The sequence below is a fragment of the Prenolepis imparis genome, unplaced genomic scaffold (genome assembly GCF_030444845.1).
Source record: "Prenolepis imparis isolate NDT839.2.m4 unplaced genomic scaffold, iyPreImpa1.0 SCAF_11, whole genome shotgun sequence".
NCBI classification, from domain to species: domain Eukaryota; kingdom Metazoa; phylum Arthropoda; class Insecta; order Hymenoptera; family Formicidae; genus Prenolepis; species Prenolepis imparis.
The window spans coordinates 12,217,270-12,238,879 of NW_028141169.1; the positions used below are offsets into that span (position 1 = coordinate 12,217,270).

The following is a 21,610-nucleotide window of genomic DNA, read 5'->3' on the forward strand; positions in this document are numbered from 1 at the left end:
ATAGATACTTCTTTTGTTTGAAATTACTCTTACTTGAAATTTTTTCAGATTCGAAATTTATATTCATCGAAATAGATACTTTGACAAAAAATATTTGTCAACATAACAAAAATAAATTATTTTGCGAAAGGTGACGTTTTACTTTAGATTCTTAACTTCTTTTTAACGAAAAATACTTTTCGCATGTGTTTCATGTCAATCAAGATTGTAGATAACTTTAATACTATAATAAATTTGCTGTCTTCTATTATTATCAGTGTTTTCATTATCTGGATAAAATCTACATAATTATCTAGCAGAAAAACAATCGCTTCTTCTTATCTTTATCTAAATTATCAAAGTCAATGTATTTTATCGCTATCTTTATTTTAGATCAAACAAACGTTATTTTCTTTAAATCATTTAAGATTATATGTTCAGTCCAAGTTACAACTTCGTTATATGTGAGCGAATTTTACAATTATCGAGAATGCATAATATGTATTGTAGAATGCATTCTAAATATTGGATCGCACGAAGACTAGGCTCAAGAACTCATTTCGGCTTAAATATAAATTTATTCATTATTAATAATATAACAAAAGTAAAATGTAAAATTCGCATCACAAAACATTATGAATGAAACAGGAGATACCTTTATTGTATGATACATATAATATACATAATGTAAAATTTTATACAAATGGATTTTTTTTACAATAAATAATAAAAAAGAATATGCGGGATCATGTACGTGACAAAATAAACTGTAGTATTCTACAGATTATAACTCTGTAATATTATTATTACAAAGAATGTAAAATGAAATTGCGTCGAGAGAGATATAATAGCGAATTCGATTGTAGATGCACTGATGCGCATATTAAAGGTATAGTTATCATATACACAAATTTACAATAGAATAAGTAATGAAAACAGCAAAATAATTATAATTGTACGACTTATTATTATCATAACTCACATTTAACAATAATAATTTTAGTTTTTAGTATTATAATTATTTTACTTTTTTAATTATGCCATAAATTTGTGTGCAATAAACCTTTAATATATCCAGTGTGCATTATGACGATACAGCACTTTTTATTAACTGCACTATTGAACTTGCAAGCTTGGGAAATCAAGATACATTTCTTTTTGATTATCGAATATAGTGCGTTAATAAGGCGCACTGAAATCTATAGAACGCATCTCTAATCAACAGCAATTTTTATCTCTCTAATCATTTCGCAATACATTATTCATCGACATACTCACGTGCGTCAGTTGAGCAAGCTTTAAATGTCACTTTTGCTATACTTTCTTCTGAAATCAGAACTATCTGACAGCTAGAGTAACTTGTGCTTCGACAATGTTAATTTGTCGTCACCGGTTCACCATATAATCACTTAATTGTAACAGAATGAAGCTTGTCATAATAAAACAGCTTGCAGGAATGGATGCTAATATGCAGTATCTTTCATCTGAAACATTATAAGTAAACAATAAATATATATGTATATATGTTGCATATACAATTGTACAATTTATGTGAAAAGGATAGGAAACAATAAGAACAATTTATATATATGTTATCATCGAATATTATCAAAAATACTTATAATTTATCCAGATATCGAGATATAACTATGTAAGATTAAACAACATTAGAAAGATTTGAGGAAAAGATAGTGTCATTTTTTTTCTATTACTTTATAATAAACATATGTCATCTTTAATTCAATTTGATATTTGTTTAAAGATTTAAAAGGACATTATTCTCTCTCTCTCTCTCTCTCTCTCTCAAAGAAAGTTAGAATTGATCTATAAATTTACCTGTCATTTGATTAGACTTTTTTACTGTCGCCCAACCTAAACTCCTTTCCACCGCCATTTTCCATTTCTTATACCTCGCGTCCCTCTCTACAAAAGAAAAGAAAATTGTATCACAATCTCATTTTTTATAGAAATTATAGAATATATTATACAGAGAACATAATTTTTAACATTATATTTATAGAAAAATAAGTTATGAAGAATTTAAATTCTTTAGTTTAAAAACTCATACCTTCTGGCGTGGTGGTGGGCAGGAAAGTATCGGTCGGCACTGTTTCCACTTCCTCGCCTTCCAGGTTCCATACATCTATCCCTTCAGCGTGTCCTGCAGCCATCGCTACACCTAGAGCCGTCATGTCGGGCAGAGTCGACCTAACTGGACACAAGTCAAAATATAAGTACACTTAATAATATCCAGAAAAAGATAAAATAAAAAAGAGTTTAAATAGTGTACTATTACATAATCGCATTATTTCGCTCATAAATACTGTTATATGATTTACAATTAATATACTTACATACTGGTGTACCGCACAAATCGGCCTGCAGTTGCATAAGGAGATTATTGGTCGACATCTTCCCGTCTGTATTTAACTTCGTTAATGGAAATCCGCAATCCTTATGCATCGCCTCGAGGATATCTCTAGTTTGAAAACAGACTGCTTCAAGGGACGCTCTGATTATGTGTTGTTTCGTGGTAAACGCGGTAAGCCCGCAAATTATTCTGGAAAAAAATAACATCTTTCACAAACCCATATATACATATATATATATATATATATATATATATACACACACACACACATACATATATGTATATATATTTTATAATATAATATAATATATATAATATTTATATAATATTTTATATTATTTTTTAATATGTATATACATATAATATTTTATATCATTTATATTATATTATATATGTATAATTCTGGATGAATTAGTAAAATATATACACGCACACATGCTAATAAATATATTATATATTATGTATTATTATTATCATATATATTTTATATATATTTATTATATGTATTATTAATATTATATATATTATATTATATATTATATATATATATAAAATATATATATATATATTTATGTATTTTACTAATTCATCCAGGATTAAAATCCTTCGAATAAACAAGACATTGCATCATTAAATAACTCTATTAAATATATTTTTAAAAAATATAATATTTCAGTTCTTTATAAATCTACGGAATAAGAAAGAAAAGGACACAGAAAAGAATCCGATTAATTTTTGCCTACCCTCTTGCATCCTTTCGCCAGTAAGGTGCATACAATCCCGTGAAGGCGGGCACAAAGTATACGTCCCCCGTGCTAAATACGCTTTGCGCCAAGTGTTCGCTTTCATGGACGTCTTTTATGAGCTTCATGTTGTCCCGCAGCCACTTAATGGCCGCACCTGCAACCGCGACCGAGCCTTCCAACGCGTAGACAGGTGGGCTTTTCGGACCCAGCTGATACGCGACGGTCGTAACCAGTCCATGAGACGAGTATACTCTCTGGAAAAAAAAATATCAAAAGGATAGGCATTTTAATAGCGTTAGAGAAGTGTGTTGTTGGTCAAATAAAGCATTTTACATGAATATTTTAATATTACATAATACATACGGTATATCCCGTGTTACAGAGTAGGAAGCAACCGCTTCTGTACGTGTTTTTCGCTTGTCCCTTCTTCAGGCAATTTTGTCCTACCAAAGCTGATTGTTGGTTTCCTAAAATCTGATGACAGAAACGGAAGATGTAATGGAGGAGTCGCGCGTTATCTCTATCTCTATGTCATTTTTATCGCAAAATATCTTACGTACACCGGATATGGGGATGCCAGACAGATCGGGAAACGAGATTTTGCCGTATATTTCGGAACTGCTCCTGATCTCCGGCAGCATTTGTATAGGAATGTCGAAATATCTGCATAACGTGGGATCCCAAGACAGCGTCTCTATATTCATCAACATCGTCCTCGACGCGTTCGTTACATCGGTGATGTAAAGTCCACCGTCTTTGCCTCCCGTTAAGTTCTGCAACGACGTTCTAACATTAATTTTTGAAGATTTTTATTTCCTTCGAGAAAAAACGAGAATCGATGATCAAAAGAATTTGACACCTCGAATGTTAGATGACGAGTCACACTCTTATAATATACAGTATAATTCAATTGTCATCTGATATTAACGACTATTTTACTTTAATGTCAAATATAACATAAAAAATGATGTTAATCAATTCAATAATCCAATTGCGCAAGCTTGATTCGCTATGATATCCCTTTTTTCACGCACCCAAATGATCCAGGTATCTACGGTTCCCACTTTGCATCGCCTCTCACGAATTGCCTTTCTGACAGCCGATAGATTATCCTTCAGCCAACGAATCTTCAAAGCGGAGAAGTATGGACTGACAGGTAGACCGCACAGAGGTTTCAGATGATTCTTGCTCTGATCCGGAAACTTTGCTATGATCTGGTCCACGATCGCGTCGGTTCTGATGTCGGACCACACTGAAAGCAAACATACTCTTGAAGAATCTTTTCAGGTGATATTTTCAGATCTTTCACGAAATGAAAAAATTAATCCAGATTTTTTAAAATTAAATATGTCCGATATATAAGATTTTTCAAGTCTTCAGGGCAAAGATAATGTTCTCTCGCAGCTAAATTATTATCGCGAAAAGAAATCTGTACTCACCAATAGCGTTATAAAGGGGTTCACCGGTGATTGCGTCCCATATTACTGTAGTTTCTCTCTGATTGGTGATACCCACTGTGACGATTTCTTCAATCTTCACCCCCAATTTATTCAATTTGAGTTTTACGCTGCTAATGCAGGTTTTCACCGCTACGATGATCAATTTGGGATCCTGCTCCACCCATCCCTCCTGCGGACTGATTTGTTCGATGTCTACTTGATGAGATGTAACTTCCGCGACATGCTTCGCGTTAAACACCTACAGAAGAATTTTTATTTCAAGTAATGATTGTTAAATCAATTGTGTCTAAGATCTAATTGTTAAATGTCTACAATGTCAAATAGAAAAAAATGTGATTTCTTTATATTCTAGAAAATATATATTATGAAAATATATATAAACATAAAATTATTTATTAATTATTTATTAATTTTTAAAAAAATTTTTAATTTTTAATCTGTATGTATCCTATAATTTTTATATCTAACAAAAATGAATAATATCTAACAAAAATGATCTATATAAAAAAAATGTATTTCAAAAACAATCTTTATACTAGAAACAATGTAATTAATATGAAAAATTTTATTGGAAAAACGATTAAACTACAATTAATTACAAACACATACATATATATTTATTATTATTATTATACGTTGAATTATTTATTATTTATTATATTGAAAATCACGATATTTTCGTTTTGAAATTCTCGCTTGAATTCTAAACTTGAGTAAATATACACATATAAATGTAGAAGCATGGAAAAGTATAACACTCTGTGATAACGTTATTATCGGGTAGTTATATTTTATGATAAATACTCTCTCACCACAAAACGGACAGTCCTCGTGCCGACATCAATTACACCGATAAGGGGTCCTATTTTTCTTGTTATGCCCGGAATCGTGTCTGAAAAAGAGAGAAAATTTTTAAGTAAAAATGCTCTAGTAAAATTCACTGATGATAGCCTGAAAGAACAAATACGAAAAAAAATAAATATGAAAAAAAAATTAATTTTTTCTATTATACATATGATAATTGCAATTTATAAGATTCTTAGAAAAGACTTGAAAGAAACGCACGCATTATTATCCTGTATGATTACATAAAACTGTTACAAAAAATTTATGGATCATAAAGTGAAGAGAACCTTGTATTTATGCAGTCTATTTATTATAAGCTTACAATAGTAGACGCAATATTTTTTCTTTTTTTTTAATAATAATTGGATTCATGAAAATTCATCAGCTATATCTAGATCAAGATTCAAGATCAAGAATTTTATATTATTATTTATATCGATTTTATATAATATATAATATAATAGTATATGATATATAATATTATTATATGATATATGATATTATTTATATTATATTATATTATTTATCAAATAAGACTTTAATAAGGATTTAAATATAAATTATATTTATTCTAATTTAAATATCGATAAAGATTATTAAAATGGCATTAATAAATATCTTCAATCGCGATTGCTGCATCGTGATTAAAATATAAATCAAAATATTTTTTTCTAACATCGTTCTTCTCATCTCTTAGCTTACATAACATTTTCGTGGATCGATAAGTAATTACTTTCACCCTTCTAGCTCACCCTTATATATATTTGTCTCTCGCGTCATCACGTTCAGCTATAATGATACACGAAGCTGTATCGCGTGGCTGTGAGTGAGATACGTAAGCACGTCTTGAATGAAAGAAGCCGGCCACATGGCGAGAATCGTGACGTCATTTAGTACCGAAACGACGCGATTAATTGATGAGGAAACAACTTACACGTGCGTCATCGGAATGTACAAAATATTTATATATTTTCTCGAAAACTGTATATATATATTTTTAGAATTTATATATGAGAGAAAATATAAATATTGGCTAAAATAAAAAGTGACTTACATGCGTCATCACAATATGCAAAATATTTATATATTTCCTCAAAAAAAATATATATATATATTTTTTTTAGAATTTATATATAAGAAAGAAAGAAAGAGAAAATATAGATATTAGGGTTAATAAGGATTTAGAAGATCTACTATGTTAAAAATTTTTTTCTCTTTTGATGTTTCTAAAATTTCTCCTTTTTTCGTGGATTATTATTATTGTACGATTGTATAATTATTCTCTATAGACAACAACACTGCTGTAGACACTTACAATTAGAAGAAACTGTATTTATGCGTCACGATTTCGAAATCCGATAAAACGAGCCTCTGCGTGTCTGAGATGACCTGCAAAGCTTATCATTTGTATAAAAAAAAGTATCGTGCTTATTACGGTATCTTAAATAAACCCGGCTTAATCGCGCACACGCCTTCGACAATGTACACGTAATCAATTAACACCGCCTCTCAGAATTTTCTGCATCGCTCGATACAATGATAAAATATACGTGCGTGTTTATATGTGTATAGCTTTGCGAGATCTGAACAGATCTGGCGTGATATTGTAATATAAAAAAATTATATAAATATAAAAAGAAATTCTCAATTAATTTTAAAAAACTCTATCCGATATGTATTTATATTCTCTCTTATGAAAATTCTCAGAAATATATTTTTTTTCTCTGTACACATTTATCAAGTTTTAATTATATATATATATATATATATATATATATATATATAATTAATTTTATAAAATCCTATCTCTAATATTTATATTCTCCTCTATATAAATTCTAGAAGATATATATTTTTTCTGTATGCACATTTATCATGTTAATTTTATTTAATGCTCGTTAAATATTCATATAACATCTAGAAAAATATTCATAATATCTTTTTTAAATTCATACGTCACACGTGTTACTCTAAATTGTCGAAATGTCAATGATCGATTAAATCGGAATTAATAAAAATGTAACACGTGCGGAATAAATTTCGATATTAATATATCAATAATTCTTGGATGATCTGTCACATTAGAATTTTTGATCGAAATAAATATTTCTAAACATTTCGTGCATATATACTATATATACATATATATATATGACATACTATATACTATATATATATATATATATATATATATATATATATATATATATATATATATATGACACGTGTCACGTTGTATTTCTGGCAGAATTATTAGGACTGTGACCGTGAAAATATTGGCACTTGTATATACTTTCGTTAGCGATTACGCGAAGAGTTTCTTTAGAGGAGCGTCAAGTCTTTAAAATCAGTCTCTCTTGTAAGAACTTTTTACGCGCAAAAGAGTTTTTTCTCACAGATCGCGATCGAAGAAAAATACGACAAAATTGCAAGAAGTAATAACAGCTTCAATAAAAATATCCCATCTCGCTTACAGAACAAGTAGTAATTTTCCAAGTGTTATATTAAAGTTTAAAGATTCCCCTTCAACGTTTGCGTAATAAGAATCGAGTGTTGCATTCGATTCTGCTGACGATGGTCATCACGATTAATGAACACGAGTTAAAACAAGTCACAAAGTGTGTTTCTTTCATTCGACTTACGCATTTATTAAACTTATTAATTTTCAGTGTAAGAAGATGTGCAAATAATAATAAATAATTAAAAAAAAATTATATAAAGAGGAAAAGTCAAATTACTACGAGTCAGGTTTAGAAAATACATAGTCATTCTTATCATTCGATTGTCATCGTGAACTGGTCACGTCTAAAGTCCAGAATATCATGCATCGTAGACTCGACTTTGAATTCCGATGTATTTATTATCGTATCACAAGTCTGAATTTCAAGTCGGTTCGTCAGTCAAAAATCGTAAAGGATGATTATGTTGATTGATGACTATCGATACTTGTTATTGGCTGTTATCTAAATAAAATTATATAGATGATCATCTAGATATGAAACTTTGACGTCATCTTAACTTTATATAGATAATAAAAATATGTATATTATCTATATTTGCATCTTAGATGAAAAAAAAGTGTTATCTTTACTAAATTATCTAGAATAATATTCAGATAATTTGGTTTAGAGTTTCATATAGCATAAAAATATTTAAGTAGTAGAACTTGAGTATAGTAAACGATAAAAACTTATAAATAAAAGTATAAATATGTTTTTATATCTCTTTTATAATTAACATTTTTTTATAACTGTTTACATAAGCGGTTTAAAAAATATCTGAAAGTTATGTTAAATGAATAGCCATATAATTTTATCTTTTATCTAGATATATTTAAAACAAAATCATCTAAGCACAACACTAGATAATATCGCTGATTCCACGCAAAATTCGGGAGAGTAAAATTCTGACGAATCAGCGATTTCTTAAACCTTTTTCTTGCGATAATCGCGAGGTAGCACGAGGTTTCGTCAGTGCAAACGTCAAAGTCTCCCACCCGCATGCATTTCTAATTGCAAGTCGTTTATCGCGTTTCGCACAAATCCGGTTTATCCGTTATCTGCACTTAGAAGACACACTCACCGGTGCTTTTGTACGAATAATACTTGAAGATACTCGTCCTCCTTCCGGTCTCCGACTCCTCCATCTCCATTTCCGGTCCCTTCGAATAATCCTCGAAGGAGCCTTCAGGTATTCCACGTTCCTGGCTCCTTAGGTCTCCCTCTTCGTTCCCGTTTATATCTTCTTCTCGTTCCATGAATCACCGATGATCTTCTGATAATGAAAAAAATTTTTTTTTAATTTTTGCTCGTAACGAAAAAAAAAAATAAATAAATAAATAAGACGTTCTCTTGCAAAAAAGAAATGAGAAGCCAAACAACGTCTTATTATTATTATTTCTCGAACACGTCACGCACGCTAGTTTCTCGATAGAATGCGAGAGAATCGTCGACGACCTGTCCGACAAGAGTCGCCTTATCCCCCTCGTTGCCCCCCTTCTCCCGCGCACTTTTTTTTCTCTCTCCTCCCCCTCTCGCGCGAGATATCGCGTGCTCGCGATTCAAAATCCATCTCGTGTCTCGGTCACGGTCGGATCCCGAAATAAGTGTATCATTTTGAGCTTCCTCGGTCAATGTTTGCTTTGAATACGCCCATTAAGTCCACGTGGCCGCAAATGTTAAAATCCGAAACTTTTTTTTTTTGTTTTAAAGAGATTTCTAGGAAGCTGTTACATCTGTCGGAAGCTTATCTTCTGCGTATTTCAACAATGAATAATAGAAGGAACATGCGTCAGAATTAGACACAGAAATAACTGAAATTTTCACGAAATTTTTATGTATATATGTATATATATGCAAAATAATGAATAATTTATATCTCTTGCAAATAATACGGAGTTTCTGTAAAACTTGCAAAAAGATACGATTATTTTCAACTACGGTGTATTGTTAATCGAAATATGCCGAGGAAGAGCAAAATTTAAATTTTTTGGCAAAATAGATAGTCGAACTTCGCTTCCTCAGTCGTTCTTTAAATGACAAACAAGCAATACCGACCCGATTTTTTTTTTTGTGGTTTCAAACCTGTACGCACGTGGTTTTCGAACAGAACGTGAGTACTGGATATGATGCTGAACAGAGACATCGTTATTATATAAAGCGAAGAAGGCCGCATATATGCGTTCGTGGTTTTCCCTGGGAAGCATCGGACTACCCGTAAGCAATCTAGGCGATTCTCCCTTATATACGAAATGCATCGTACAAGAGCACTATCGGGAAACATCGTAGAACGCGTTCACATTATCAGCAAGAGTACGAGGCCCGAGATCTCGCATGTTCAATTTTATAATGAATGGAAACATTTTTCGGAGATCAGAGGCGACGATTATCCGGACTCGTCGCGGGACTTTTCATACAACTTTTGCAATTATTTTGTTAAATAAATCGCAGCCAGGTAGAAGGTAACGACCGCCTAGCGGTCGAAGTGTCAAACTAAAGTGCATCGAGCAACCTGCATGCAACGCGATGGCGTTGCACGTTCTCTTTGTGGCGCGGATATTCAAAGTTGCCGCTCGACAGGATCCCTTTCAAATTAAATTAAATTACAATATAATTACAATGTACTTGTTTCACTCTGCATCAATTACAATGTACCTTTTTCTTCGCGTAAGAATATTCTTTTAGTTTAATTTATAATATAAGTAGTATATTTTTTTTTCTTCGTGTATATCTGTGTTCTCGCTTTAATTATTTTGGTAAACTTTGTAAAAAAGATTTGTAAAAAAGGGCCCCCTCCGAATTAAATTACAATACAATTACAATATACCTTTTTCTTCGCGTAAGAATATTCTTTCAGTTTAATTTGTAATATATTCTTTTTTTTTCTTCGTGTATATCTGTGTTGATCTCGCTTTAATTTTTTGCAAAATTTGTAAAAAAAGGTCCCCCTCCGAACTAAATTACAATACAATTACAATATACTTTTCTCACTTTGCATCAATTACAATATACTTATTTCTTTATCGTAAGAATATTCTTTTAGTTTAATTTAACATATATTCTTTTTTTTCTTCGCATATATCTGTGTTAATCTCGCTTTAATTTTTTGCAAACTTTGTAAACAAAATTTGTAATAAAAGGTTTCCCTTCGAATTAAATTTTACAGTACAATTATAATATATCTTTTTTCTCGCGTCTAAGAATATTCTTTTAATTTAATTTACAATGTACTCTTTTTTCGCGTATCTGAATTGATCTCAATTTCTTTAATTTTTTTGCAAATTTGTAAAAAAAAAATTAAACCGAGACTGACACAGATACACGAAGAATACAAAAGAATATATTGTAAACTAAAAGAATATTCTTATATATTTTTTAATTTTTATAGCATTATGTAATGAATTGAATTATGTAATGAAAACTGAAATAATAAACATCCGCGAAATTTAGATTTTGCGACAAAGATACAAGATATAATTTGAAACGAATAAACAATTGCATGCTGACAATGAGTGTTTATTTTAAATTGGCGAATTTCTTTAAGATTTGACATAGTTACGAATATCCCGATAAAATAGTATATTAATCGTTAATATAGAAAATTCTATATGCAAAGAATATTTATTTCAACGCGATATGTAGAATTTTGTGCGAAAATTATAAACAATTTTAATTATTAACCAAAATAATGACTAAAGAGAAATCTATGAGCACTTCACACATTTTCTCTTGTTTTTTTTGTTTATAAATATATAAGGCGCAACAACTCTCTCTCTCTCTCTTTCTCTCGTTTGTTATGAAACTAGAAAAGGATGGGAAATCGGTCGAACCTCAGTTATTAACTATAATAAATTTGAAACTGATGAGAATTCTAAGAGATCATTCGCGATCGAACATAAAAATTTAAAAAGTCTTTCTATTACAATCATACATTCGAATATAAGAACGAGTGATGTATCGTGCCACGTGCTCCACATGAATTACATATATATAGAACATTCGCGATGTCAATCCCGGCAAGATCCGCGGGAAGAAACCGGAAGCGGAAGGAAGAAGCGTCTCTCGATTCCGCCTTTCCGGCGCGTGCGGGAAACGATGAGGAAGGCGAGGCAGAGACCAGACTCTGGTTCCTCTGGTTTTACTCACTCGAGAACCTCAACCGAGCACGCTCGTCAAACCGGGAGGTGGACGAGCACTTTCATCAGCGTCTGCGACATCTTTCGCCCCTCTCTCCCCCATTCGCGATCGACGAGATCGGTCGGAATATTCCTCTCCCTCGTCGTCGTCGTCGTGGACCTGGACGACGAACGGATACCACCCGGACCACCCTCTTCACAGGGCGGTCGCGCGACAACCGAGAGAAAGAGAGACGCGTGTCTCACTCACCGCTCTTTGCCATGCTTCGCCATGCTTTCATCTTCCCCCCTCCACCCCTCCCTGTCACGCCTGTCCAGCTGTCGTCTGCTGCACGCGCCATATTGCTGCGCGCGCAACCGTCCGCATTTATGACAGTCGGTTGGCTGACATCTGGGGATCTGGGACGAATTCTCTATTGTTGATATTTTCTATTCCATTCGAATGACGTATGCGCAGATTGACATTTGTGTCAATGATAAGCACTCTTACGTCTCATAATTTTTAATTAGATTAAATGACGCCAATTGAATATGTAATAAATATTAAATATTCTTATAAATTTTATATAATAGATATTATAATAAATATTATATAATAAAAATAATAAAATGGTATAATATAATAAAATATAATAAAAAGAAAAATATAATAAAAATTTTATAGCAAATTACGTTATATTACACGCGTACACGCATGTAAAGTACTCATCATGATCTTTTACGCTGATGACAATTAAATTTCTAGAAATTAAAAAAAAAATTAGTTTTTAAGATCCCAAAAATTTTTAAATGAGTATTTAAAATGGGACGAACGTATTATATTTCGGACATTCGAACGTAAAAAGTGCAAGCAATGCACGAACTATGAAATAAATGTCATTTTGATGTCGCGCGTGCAATAATGTGTTAAGAATACGGAAATTAACTGTTTATTAAAAATACAGAATTGTACGAAGAATAGAGAGATTCGATTGCATCTGTTGATTGATTACTCTTTGTTTTGATCGCGCGTTTTTATACTATTTTTATATTAAAAATTAAATATTTATATTCACATACTTGCGAAGAAGCAAGATGTATCAGAAAATTGTGTACAAATTATTTCAAGTTAAATATTGATATTAAATAATATATATATTAGATATACCTCAAATTCTCACTCATTGTCAACATTTAATAATGTCAATATGGAAATAAACATTAGAGCAGTATACTTATTATTATATGTGACTTAAAATTATGCATTGCTACAAATAAAAGAAAATATTAATACTATGATTTCGAGAATGTTAAATATTTTCTATATAAATTGTTTCACGTGCGAGTTAATCACGTGAAATTAATCTCCATTAAATTGTGTGTCTCGGTATCACAATATTTGCTATCAACATATTCCATTTATTTAACAGACAAGTCCTGTATTGTTGAAATTTGTTTACGACATATAAAAATGTCATTGTACACTATACTAATTCTCTAAAGATGAATGTCTTACATTACATATATCACATGTAATTACATACATACTTTTTTTTAATAACTTAATATAATTTATAAATAAATTTCACATTTAATTTAAACAAATTTTATATAGTGTCAATATAGTAAACTAAATGAGTGAGCACAACTAAACTTTGTTTGATGTTGCATTGGACATTAATACTAAAATATTAAATATGAAATTTTTCATAAGTTATATTTTTAAAACTTGCAGAAAGTCAGGGAACTATAAAAAGCACTTATAAGAATTCTAGATTGTTCTTGTTCCTTTCAAGCTTGTTCTCTTTAGATACTTAATTTGTTCTAGAACGAATTTGATGACTAACTGTGTTCATAGATAAATCAAATAATCTTTAAATTATGACATTGAGACAATTTTCAATTCCAGTTTTCTATAGTTTAGATTAATTATTCAGTCTGATTTTTGTTTGCTTTAGCGACAAATGTCCTGAAAATATAATATAGTGTTATATAATATCCAGAAGAATATTGAATGTGTATTGAGTTCTGAATGTAAAATTTTCACGAAGGAAAGCAAACCATTGTGTCTGTGTGTGCTTATAATCTAATAATAATATTATATATTTTAATAATATCTCGATGACTTACTTAATTATACTGGGTAATTCCTTGTATCTACAAATATACTTGTGTCCAAGTCCATAAGATGAATCTATTTTTATCATTTGAATACGATTTGTGTCATTTCCATGATTATCTATTGCTGCTTTATATAGCTGAAACATGAAATCATGTGCAAATATTATTCTCATAAAAGAATTCATACAATAATATAAAAGTTGTAGATGTAGAACATACCTTCTCTGCCAAAAACACTGGAATTACGCCATCATCTTCGGCATGTAATATCATAATAGGACATTCAATCTTGACAATATGTTTGTCGGATTCAAATCGTAGTTTGTTCTTATAAAATGGCTCAACAATCATCCAATGGAACCATGGTAAATGTTTGAATAACTGTGTAAAGATATAAAAATGAAAATTGTACTAGAAACAAAATGCAACCTTCTTATAGCTGAGAAATAAATACTTGAATACCTGTGCAAATGGATGTTCGGTTAATTCATCCGCTATGTTGTTGAATGGCGCTTCCAGAAATAATGCAGCCGGTTGTATATTTTCAGCTGCCAGTAGAGCTAATACATGCGCAGAGACTCTAATGACAAATAAAAACTTTATTATTATTTATTTTATATTATATATTATATATTATTTATTTCAAGCACAATACAAATTATATCTGTTTGTGAGAAAGAAAAATCAAATGTTTAAAAATATGTCTTACCCAGTTCCTAAAGAGTGACCCCAAACGAAAACTGGAGCTGAACCATTAACTTTTTTCATAACCCACTCGAAAACGTATTTGCTATCCAGAACTACACCCTCTTCGGAGAGTTCAACCACATCACTATCGCCATAGCCTAAATTGACAGATGAGAAATTAATAATTGCATTTAGACGTAATACTTGAACATTTTTATTTTTAGATAAACATAAATCTATTCTAAAAGTACAAATCCAAGCTTACGATATACTCACTTCTATAATCAAAACATATGACATGATAATCCAAATCTTGGAAAAGCTTATAAAGCTCGAGCCTGTGCATGCTTGCTCTATTACCGCTGTTTCCATGCATGTATAGGAATATAGGCTGTGTGGCGTTACTTAAAACTGCTTCGTAAGCTTCATCTGTCGCAGGAATGGAATTATTTAATAAAGACCGTGGTAATATCTGCCTGTAAATGTACTAGCTTTTAGTATAATACTCATAATGTTATTAATAATATAACGATGTAGAGAATGATGTCTTCTCAGATTAAAAATTTTACATAGATCTCTGTAATCACTCACCATACACCTATTTTCACTTGTTGATCGGTGTGTAAATAAAAATTCCTAGCACCTTCCAATCCAACTGAGCTTGGATCGGAAAACTCCACCTTAAGTGGCCATTGCACTGAAAGAGAAATTAAAAAACATATTATTAATATAAGCTATTACATGATTTGCTTTACATTTCAACATATTCAAAATGACAAATGTTATTCTATATTATTATATTTGATCTAGAAAAGTTTTCAAGTTACTGTTAATTTTATATAACACTGTTTATGATTATTTAGATGTATAATATTAATTATACACTTACGAAAATTCAAAAAAAGTATCTTTTTTTGAATGTTGTAGGAATAATGAAAAATTACAGGCAGAAGTCCAAATATAATGAGATATATCAGTGCGGATGCCTTCATAGTCCAAATTAAACATCTGTAATACAAAATTTACATATATATTGCATATACATTAATGTAATGTAATATATAAGTGTCAAAATTCTCTATTAATCTTTCTGTTAATATTTATTTATTTATTTAATTTCAATACGTGTAGTCGTAAGTTTAGTAGCAAAAAACTAACAGAATATATACAATAAAAATAATTTCAAATTCATCTAAAGTTCTTTATCTTATATATTATTGTTTTAATAAAAAATGTCTGTTCGTATTTCTTTAGAGTATAATCAGTGATTGATTTTGAAAGAACTTGGGATGACTCTTGAGAATAATTCATATATAATTATTACTGATTGTGAGTTTTTGTCATTGCACACTCAAACACTTTCTAGCATTTTAATAAAGAAACAAAACAACAGCTTCACTGCACGTTTCACAACAATTGAGAACAGTGCTAACAAGAAACTAATTTAGAGCTAGCTGCATGCAATAGTTGTTTAGAAAATAAATGCATATGTAGGATAAATATGCTCTCTATGTACATATATTAAACGAAGCAAAGCAAGATAAAACACACATTAAGAGGAAAACAAAAATGTGAGATAAAAATTTCATTTTAAATAGCAAATTATACATATGTGAAACATATATGTTGAGATATTCTACCTTGCGTACATCAAGTAAGATTATTTTTCACATTCTTATTCGTTCACAATTTGTTACACATAAAGATACACTTGATATTCATAAGATATATATATATGTACAAGATATTATATCTATATTATTTCATGACATGTATGACATCAATGACATCAAAGCAGTTTATCAAATGACACTCTATATTTTTTTACTTGTACATGTAAATATGATAAAATAGGTTACATAAAACTATTTATGAACCATGCACGAATACTTATATATTTATGTCTATTTAATTTATTTTTATTAAGTGTAGATAAGATAATTTACACTATTTTTATGTTTACTGTATTATCGATTTTTGTGCTTTTTTTAAAATTTAATTTTCTTCTACTTTAATTGATATAACACATGTTTGCATATGTATGAAAAATTTGTCTAAATTATATAAATTCAACAAAATTGATTAAATCTACATTACTCTATGTATTGAATTGCATTCTATGTAAATATCTCTCTATGTAAATCTCTTTCTATGTAAATCTCTAGAAATTGAATTGTAAAATACTTACAAACAGTACTAAAGAACCATTTTCAAAATATATCCTTATCTCTGATATGAGAGAAAGTGTGCGAAAGACAGAAAAAGAGAGAGAAAATTAGTATTACAATGTGGAATGCTACTCTATCATGTCGAGTCACTCTCTCTTTTTCTGTTGTATGCATTTTGAATGCAATTCTACATACCCCACTCCTATTCCAATTCATTACACAACAGCCGCCAACAAAATGAGTAGATAGTTCTAAAGTCCTTCTCCTACTGCTCTTAAGTCAGAAAATATACACTTCTGTCAAAGTCGTTATTTCTTAAATAAAAGAGTAAATTAAAGTGTTGGCAGATTGATTAAATATAAATAGCTTCAATTAAAAAAAAAAAAAATTTAAAAATTTAAAAAATCTTAATGAAACATACATTCAGAATTTTGTATTACATGCTATATACAGTTAGCCTGTGTAAAGTTGAGGACTTTGTCATTTTGATTCACTGTGTGTGACTCGCAAGAATAAATTGTACACTATATCACACTGTGTCAGGATGAGAATTTAAGACAATTGCATCGAAGATTAAAGTCCACATAGATTTTATCCAACAAACAAAAGATGTACATCTTACATTGTGTTTCATTTAAATAAGCTTGCAAGCTACATTATGACACATATAAGTGACATCGATGAGATAAATACAAAGATATATATTCACAGTTATATTACAGCGTAACTTACATTCCTGTATACCAAATCTCAAGGATGGCAAATGGCACTATTGCTGCTAATAGCAGATAACTCAACATCGTGATTGTTAGTGGTTACTGGTTGTTTACAGTATTTTCTCGTCGCAAGTCCTCTTTCTTTGATCAAACTTAATTCCAGAAACTTGTTATAAGAAATTATTTCTATCATTATTATGTCAAATATATATAAGATAATTCAAATAATATAATAAAAGAGTACAATAATATAGTTGTATATTTTCTAAATTGTATACATATTTTGTGTGTATATATATATATAAAATAATCTCTTTTCTAAGTGTATAATATTCCTGATAAATATTTAATTAATTTAAATGCTTTATTTTAGGTCTCTTTCAATGCTCTCTATATACGATATAATAAAATGATCTGATAAATATAACTTTTTTATACAAAATAATAAATAACTTTTATACAAAAATATAAAACATTGGTGTTGATTAAAAATAATGGTCATCTCTAATTCTATAATATAGATATTACATAGAAATAATATATGATAAACACTTATCAATTTCTTCATAAGATAAAAGAACACATTTTTTTCCATGCATTTTATTTATACTTTTGTATATTCAAAAAATGTATCTTATGGGTTTTTAATTTAATTTAAAAATGGGACTTAAATTTGTCAATTTAAAACCCATAAGATAATTTTTTTAAATATACAAAAAAGTGAATAAAATATATTCTTCTTTTATTTACAAATTTCACACAATATGCTATTCTAAAATGATATTCCTAAAGTAAAACTTTTTCTCCGTACATTATTTTCTCTCACACGACAACTTCATACAACACTTCCTATGTAAATATTCATGAAATGTTAGTGTGTCTAAGGCAGGTAGAAGTGACATCATAAGTATACAGGCATATAGATTAGTATGAAAAAAACTTGTTTCCTAGAGACCAAACCAACGTTATGTATTGATTGAGAACGTGTTCGCAGTTTTTTTTCCTCTAAAAAAACGGGGGAAAAGACTTGGTATTAAAAAAAAAAAAAGAATCATCTAACACATGCAAATTTAATGAAGCGAGTGAGTACCTTCTCACGAAACGTTTCTTCGGTAGCCAATATACCATATTATTATTATTATTATTACGACACGGAATCGAAAATAATATTGATCGAGAATTATTATTATTTACACAATATTGACACTTTGAATTATACGAAAGATATATTTACGCAATAATCGCGAGGAAAAAAAAACACTTCCTCTCTGACGTGTATATATGTTTCGCGTTATCTATGATATCCCTATCTAAGGATAAGCACCTTTATTTAATATATCGTATCACTTAACGGTGATTAATACTGAACTAAAGTAATACTCGGACGATCGAGGAACGCGGACCAACTGACGTTTGTTTGGTCCTCGGATGGTCCTTCGAGGTTGGCCTCCTCCGAGTAAAAGCACGAACAGCTGATAGGAGGGGCGGGGGGGGGAGGAGACTCGGTTAACAATGAGGTCTACACTTTTTTTCCTTTCCTTTCTCCCTTTCCGCGTCGAAAGGTATCCGTTACGAGATGTTACGCAACTTTATATATGCGCTTGGAATGCAGGAAACGAAGAATACGCGGTTAAAGAGAAGTGTTCGCGATCTGTCAAAAAAAAGGTTGAATCTACTTCCCGCTGACATTTATTACAACGACACTTTCTACACTGCTTTTTATATCGTGTCTCGCGGTTCCTTCTCCTCGCAATTTGTATGCAAATATATATATATTATGTATATATGCAGTGCCGTAACTAGGCAGGGGCAACAGGGGCTCGATTCTTGAATTCATTCGCAAGAGAAACGTATACGCAAATTCGGCTCTTACAGAAAAGTTGCAAGTTGATTGGCTAAAAGACATGCGATAGCGAATCAACTTGCAACTTTTCTGTAAGAGCCGAATTTGCGTATACGTTTCTCTTGCGAATGAATTCAAGAATCGACCCCCTGGGCCCAGAACGAAGAGGGGGCTTTGAAATAAAACTGAACAAAATATTGTTCAAATATAATAATATTTGCAAATTTTAAATTTCTTATCTTATTTCTTGTGTACACAAAAATTATTTATAAACAATTGTTATATCATTTTTATAAGGGGCTCAAGTATGAAACCTTGCCCAGGGCATATAAAAAGCTAGTAACGGCACTATATATAATGTATATATGCTTAAACTTATGTAAATAAATATATATATATATTATAATGATATGCAGTGCCGTAACTAGGCAGGGGCAACAGGGGCACAGGCCCAGGGCCCAGAACGAAGAGGGGGCTTTGAAATAAAACTGAACAAAAAATTGTTCAAATATAATAATATTTGCAAATTTTAAATTTCTTATCTTATTTCTTGTGTACACAAAAATGATTTATAAACAATTGTTATATCATTTTTGCTTTATTTTAATTTTTCCAAAAATTGAGGGGCTCAAAAATGAAACCTTGCCCAGGGCACATAAAAAGCTAGTTACGGCACTGCATATATATATAAATTTTTTTGCTAATTTTGATGCATGAGTAAAATACGCTTCTGAAATATATATATAGTGGCCCACATTTATGATACAGCCTATATATTATATATAATATTATATCATCGCAAAGCGATGTGTGCTGTGAAAATAGAAATAGACTTCTTACCAAGATTGCATAAAATACTTTTTTACTTTTGCGCGCGAAAATTACGTGCTCTTACGAGATGCACTTATTATTTTGCGTGCGGATAAATACGCGGTATATACTTTTTATTTTATAAAAAACTAGAACAACACAAGCGCGCGCTTAGCGCGCCATTCTTCGGTTTTATGTTAAAAAAAATATTTTTTAAAAAATAATATAAAATTTGTTTAAACTCGATTAATAGTTTTTCATAGAAATCAGCTGATTAAAGCGTTAATTTATTAATTAAATTTTTAAATAATATGATAAAAAATTAAAATAGTAATATGTTGTAAATAATATGTTATAATATCTTATTCTCGATTATATAATATTTTTTGATAGAAATCAGCTGATAACTTTCAAAAATATTAATCAAGTTTAAAGTATTATAACATATTATTTAAAATATATTAAAAGACATCAGGACTCTTTCTTGCGCTTATTCAGTGGCAGAATCTGCGAGAAAAATCAGTTTTCATATATTTTTGTTATTAATTTACAGATAATTATTAATGCAATTAACGTGCAATAATACGAGTCTTTTAATATCTTCGATAATTCATCTAAATTAATAGATTATATTTTGCGAAGAGATTTAACTAGCAATAATATATGTCTTATTGCACTCGAAAAATCGTCTGAGTTAATAGGGGAACATATTTTGCGAAGAGGTATAGTGTAGCAATATGTGTCTTTTCAGGTCCGAAAAATCATCTGAGTTAATAGGAATACATATTATGCAAAGAGGTAGATCGAAGTAACGTCGGTAATAAAGGTTGGTAATTTATCGATAATAACGTCGATAATTTACCAACCTTCATTACCGACGTTACTTCGAACAACGTCGATAATTTACCAACCTTCATACCGACGTTACTTCGAACAACCTCTTTGCATAACATGTATTCCTATTAACTCAGACGATTTTTCGGACATATTAAAAGACATTTATTGCCGCACTATCGACACTACCTCTTTGCAAATTATATTCCCCTATTAACTCAGACGATTTTTCGGACATAAATGACACATATTACTGCAGAGATAGTGCAGTCTGTTCTATAGTTATACATATATATTGTTTTTTTTTACATTATTACTTTATATTATTTGTTATATATTTTTACATTATTATTATTTTATATATTTTATGCATTATTTAAACGCGCATAATTCTCTGTATTCGCAAGCTGCCTAAA

The 21,610-nt window shown here is 30.2% G+C and overlaps 2 protein-coding genes across 14 annotated transcripts; both read right to left on the reverse strand.

Moving 5' to 3' along the window:
• Positions 1-405: 405 nt before the first annotated feature.
• Positions 406-12,290, reverse strand: LOC145943079 (glycerol kinase 3). 2 transcript variants are annotated; one of them, XM_083050363.1, is made up of 12 exons: positions 9,320-9,337; positions 8,985-9,176; positions 5,369-5,448; positions 4,536-4,794; positions 4,131-4,348; positions 3,657-3,869; positions 3,460-3,570; positions 3,094-3,350; positions 2,334-2,539; positions 2,048-2,191; positions 1,816-1,902; positions 406-1,463 (listed from the first exon to the last, which is right to left on the reverse strand). In XM_083050363.1, exons 2-12 carry the CDS (start codon positions 9,157-9,159, stop codon positions 1,366-1,368), a joined length of 1,848 nt encoding a protein of 615 aa, XP_082906489.1. In that variant the 5' UTR covers positions 9,160-9,176; positions 9,320-9,337; the 3' UTR covers positions 406-1,365. The 2 variants fall into 2 exon arrangements, with proteins under 2 accessions (XP_082906489.1, XP_082906488.1); XM_083050362.1 differs by lacking the exon at positions 9,320-9,337 and adding an exon at positions 12,047-12,290 and having other exon boundaries at positions 407-1,463.
• Positions 12,291-13,232: 942 nt separating this feature from the next.
• Positions 13,233-19,454, reverse strand: LOC145942738 (lysophosphatidylserine lipase ABHD12). Of its 12 annotated transcripts, none has more exons than XM_083049728.1 (11): positions 17,724-17,869; positions 17,187-17,305; positions 17,012-17,052; positions 15,713-15,831; positions 15,415-15,520; positions 15,100-15,299; positions 14,846-14,981; positions 14,599-14,716; positions 14,356-14,517; positions 14,146-14,273; positions 13,233-13,984 (listed from the first exon to the last, which is right to left on the reverse strand). In XM_083049728.1, the coding sequence occupies exons 4-11, from the start codon at positions 15,813-15,815 to the stop codon at positions 13,945-13,947; spliced, it is 993 nt and encodes a 330-aa protein (XP_082905854.1). In that variant the 5' UTR covers positions 15,816-15,831; positions 17,012-17,052; positions 17,187-17,305; positions 17,724-17,869; the 3' UTR covers positions 13,233-13,944. The 12 variants fall into 12 exon arrangements, with proteins under 12 accessions (XP_082905854.1, XP_082905855.1, XP_082905848.1 ...); XM_083049729.1 differs by having other exon boundaries at positions 17,187-17,264; positions 17,724-17,860; XM_083049722.1 differs by lacking the exons at positions 17,012-17,052; positions 17,187-17,305 and adding an exon at positions 19,032-19,454 and having other exon boundaries at positions 17,724-17,873.
• Between the last annotated feature and the right edge of the window lie 2,156 nt (positions 19,455-21,610).